This window comes from Citrus clementina, unplaced genomic scaffold (genome assembly GCF_000493195.1).
Source record: "Citrus clementina cultivar Clemenules unplaced genomic scaffold, Citrus_clementina_v1.0 scaffold_4, whole genome shotgun sequence".
NCBI classification, from domain to species: Eukaryota; Viridiplantae; Streptophyta; class Magnoliopsida; order Sapindales; family Rutaceae; genus Citrus; species Citrus x clementina.
In genome coordinates, this window is record NW_006262274.1 from 4,968,735 (window position 1) to 4,973,050 (window position 4,316).

At 41.0% G+C, this 4,316-nt stretch overlaps 1 protein-coding gene across 1 annotated transcript; it reads right to left on the reverse strand.

Moving 5' to 3' along the window:
- Nucleotides 1-915: 915 nt before the first annotated feature.
- On the reverse strand, nt 916-1,713 carry LOC112098995 (uncharacterized mitochondrial protein AtMg00310-like). Its single transcript, XM_024186092.1, has one exon. The coding sequence runs from the start codon at nt 1,711-1,713 to the stop codon at nt 916-918; it is 798 nt and encodes a 265-aa protein (XP_024041860.1).
- Between the last annotated feature and the right edge of the window lie 2,603 nt (nt 1,714-4,316).

A 4,316-nucleotide genomic window follows, 5' to 3' on the forward strand; every position in this document is an offset into this window, starting at 1 on the left:
AATGAAACAAAGAAAATCTTTATTTATTTTTTTTTTGAAAGGAAAATACATTCATTTCACAGAAGAAAATAAGTACAGCAAATGAGAAGGGAATGAACCCATCCACACAACAGTTTCAAGTCTCTCTAAAGTTAGTTTTGCTAGAGAGTGGGCTAAAGCATTACAGGATCTATGAGTATAATGAACACATACAGAGTGAAAAAATTTCAACATACTTTGCACCTCTGAAATAATCCAATATATCTCGGATCTACAGCCCTGGTTGTTGTTTACCAGCTTAACAACCTCTTGAGCATCTGATTCCACCACCAGCAAGTTTAAGATTGCACAATCAGCAATCTGCAGGCCCCAATCAATAGCTTCTGCCTCTGCATAAGCAGCTTCCCCAAAGTATTTTGATACCTTAATAGCAGCTGCAATCATATTCCCATTCTCATCTCGAATTACAGCCCTTAGGCCTGAGATTTGCTTCTCTGAGTTGGTAGCAGCATCCACGTTGACTTTGAAGTACCCTCTTTGGGGAGGATTCCAAGCCTTGCGGATCAAGCTTCGTTGATTGCCAATATGAGTAGCTGCTGGAATTTGGGTTCTTTGATAAGCTTCCATCACAGCTTCAGCCTTGGAAACAAGGATTTGAGGAATATCTTTTTTACCTTTAAAAAGCCAGCTATTCCTTGCATTCCATGTCATCCAGATAATCACCACCAGAGATTCTATATCAACTTTGCTTCTCTTTGAATTTAAATCCAGCAAAAAACTCATGATATCTTGATCACTACTACTCTTTAGGTCATCTGCAAATCTGGTGGTTTTCCAGATTTTCTTAGTAGCCTAGCAGCCTACTACAGCATGAAAGATAGTCTCCATTCCATTCTTGCAGAGCTGACACAAGGGTTCCCGAATAATCTTCCTCTTCTACAGATTTTCAGCTGATGGAAGAATGTTCTTTGTAGCCCTCCACACAAAAATTCTTATCTTCTCAGGCATAGTGAGCAACCAGATAAACTTCCATTGGCTGTTGGAATTTTCTAAACTTGATGGAGTGGCTGGAAGTTTCAGGCTCAAAACAATCTGATAATCACTCTTGACTGTGTATTGGCCTATCTTATCATAATGCCAAATAACTTCATCCCTCATTGGTCTTCTAGGGAGAGGGATCCTAACAATTGCTGACGCATCTATTTTGTCAAAAAAGCTGTAAATCAGTCTCTCATTCCAGCAATGCTCATCATCAATTAACTCAACAACTATTGCATCAGCTGGTAAATTTAGTCTGGCAATTGGTTTGAAGGAAGAGGGCCTGGGTAACCAATTCGACTTATGAACCAAAATGCTTTGACCATTTCCCACCCTCCATCTTGAACCTTGGGAAATAACTTGTCGGCCCCATAAGATGCTTCTCCATATGAAGGAGGGTTGGGAGCCGAGCCCAGCATTCAAAAACTCCTTGTTCTGGAAGTATCTAGCTTGTAAAATTCTTGCCACTAGGGAGTTTGGAAATTGCAAAATCCTCCAGCCTTGCTTTGCTATTAACGTTTGATTGAAGCTCAAAAAGTCCCTGAATCTCATACCTCCTTTGCACTTGAACTGACTTAGCTTATCCAATCTTGACCAATGAATATTCTTCTTGTCCTTCTTTGAGCCCCCCCAAAAGTTTGCTATTACTCTCTGAATATCATCACAAATGCCCAAGGGAATCTTAAAGACGCTCATTGCGTATGCAGGAATGTCCTGAGCTGCAGTCTTAATCAAGACCTCCTTACCCCCAAAGGAGAAGAATTTATGCTGCCAACTTGATACCTTGTTGTAAATCTTCAGCTTGATGTCATTAAAAAATTACTTCTCTTCCAATCATAGAAGGCAATCCTAAGTATCTTTTATGCCTTGAGACAATGTTGAGCTGAAAAATATTCTTAATTGTTGAAGCTTGCCCATCCTAGATGTTACCGCTGAGAAACATAGACGATTTCTCAAAGTTGAACAACTGACTAGAGGTTGTCGAGTAGCAGTCAAAGAACCTTTTTAAGTTTTGACAATCGGCAACCGACGCTCTCGTGAAGACCAAACTATCATCCGCAAACAAGAGATGAGAGATCTTTAAGTCCTTCCCAAATGACAGACCATGGATGAGCCTTTGTTGCTCCGCTTGCAGCAGCAGGGAAGAAAAAGCCTCTATACACATGATGAACAAGTACGGGGAAAGGGGGCAGCCTTGGCGTAAACCTCTCTGAGGTTGAATTACCTTGCTCACAGCACCACTAATAACAACTGAAAATGAAACGGAGCTTACACATCTCATAATTAGGTTGATCCAACCTTTCAAAAAACCGATAGACTCCATTGTGTGCTCTAAGAAATTCCATTCCAACTTGTCGTAAGCTTTACTGATATCAAGCTTCAGGGCCACTAATCCATTTTTTCTCCCTTTACAGTGCCTTATCTTATGGAGGCACTCATAGCCTATAATGATGTTGTCGGTAATCAACCGATCGGGAATGAAGGCACTTTGTAGTGGGGAGATAATTTTGTGCATAACATGCTTAAGTCTATTAGCTATGGCTTTAGTAACAATCCGATAAATGACATTGCATAGACTAATAGGCCTAAAGTCGGTAACTTTCCTAGGTTTCTCTTTTTTCGGAATTAAAGCAATGTAAGTGTGGTTGAGAGGGGCTATGGTACCTTGCTTATTGAGGATGTGAAGGCATGTAGAGATAACCCCTTGTTTAACCAAGTGCCAGTGCTTTTGATAAAACACTGCTGGCAAGCCATCGGGACCCGGAGCCTTGGTCGGGCACATTTGAGAAAGGGCTTCCACTACTTCGTCAGCTGTGAAAGGTGTCTTTAGCTTTTCATTCATCTCACTAGTAACTCTCCGAAAAATTTCAGAAAGAATAGCTGTTGTTTGAGCTTGGTTCGGTTTGGATGAAGTGAACAAATTTGAGAAATATTTGCAGAATTCATACTAACTTCCTTAGCTTTATCAATCCACCTTCCATCTTCATTTTCGATTCCCCAAATCCGGTTATTTTTTTTTCTTGATGAAGCCTTATGGTGAAAAAATTTTGTGTTTCTGTCCCCTTCTTTCAGCCAGTCAGCCCTTGAGCGTTGTTTCCTATACATTTCATCATTAGCTAGCATATTTTCGATTTTCCTTTCCACCTCTTTAATCGAATCCCCATTTTCATACTGCACTCTTCTTTGCTTGAGGCTTTGAAGTTGCTTCATTAGCTTCTCCAGCTTCTTTTGTCTACCTCTGAACTCTTCCTTACTCCACTGCAGTAGCCTGGACAAAGATTTCTTGGAAACCTTTTGAAATAGGTGCACAGGGTTCTCATTATTCCCGCTTCCTTGCTAGCTCCATTCCTCCTCAATAATCTCTTTACACGCATCGTAAGGGCTCAACATACCTTCGTAGTAGCTTTGAGTAGCCTGCCTTTTGTTATTGATTATCCCGTTACCCCTTTCTTGAACCTTCATCAATACTAAACAATGATCTGAAGTCCATGTGTCAATGTTGGTGGCTGTACAGTCCGAAAATATGTCCCTCCAAGTATTGTTACTCATAAATCTGTCAAGCCTTTCTTCAACGAAGCCAGGACCATACCTGCCATTACTCCAAGTAAAAAGGTACCCCTTGAATCCCACGTCCAGGAGGTCACAATCCCTCGAGGCCTCTCTAAAGTCATGGATTAAATTTGGATGTCTCTCATTTCCTCCACTCTTTCCACAAGGATGAAGGATTTCGTTAAAATCTCCGAAGTAAAGCCAGGGACTAGAAGATAAATCTGTTAGACGCCTCAGTAAAGTCAAAGTGTGCCGTTTTTGTCTCATTTCTGGGTGACCATAGACCCCTATGCACCGAACCTGTCTACCATTTTCCATCTGAATTTCAACATCGATATAGTGCTTGCTGAAAGATTTGACTTGCACATTCGTTTCGGAGTTCCAAAGCATAGCCAGACCACCTCCTCTACCGATACTACTTACAGCAAAGCAATTTTCATAATTAAGCTTATTGCACACCCCGTTCATTTGTGAGGTCATCAACTTTATTTCACATAAAAAAACAAGGTGAAGACCATGCATTTGGAGATTTTTCTTGAGAGCTAAAAACATTCGGGGATTCCCCAAACCCTGAATGTTCTAACTGAGAACTATCATGGCTTCCGGCGGGGCTGGCTGCCAGCCTCTACCGATCTCTCTTTTGTGATTGCAACTGTGAGTTCCATCTTTTCCATTTCCAATGGCTCCTAGTGCTGTTTAGTTATTGTTGCTGCTGAAGTAGTGTATTTCTTTGTTTCAGCTGGAGAAGG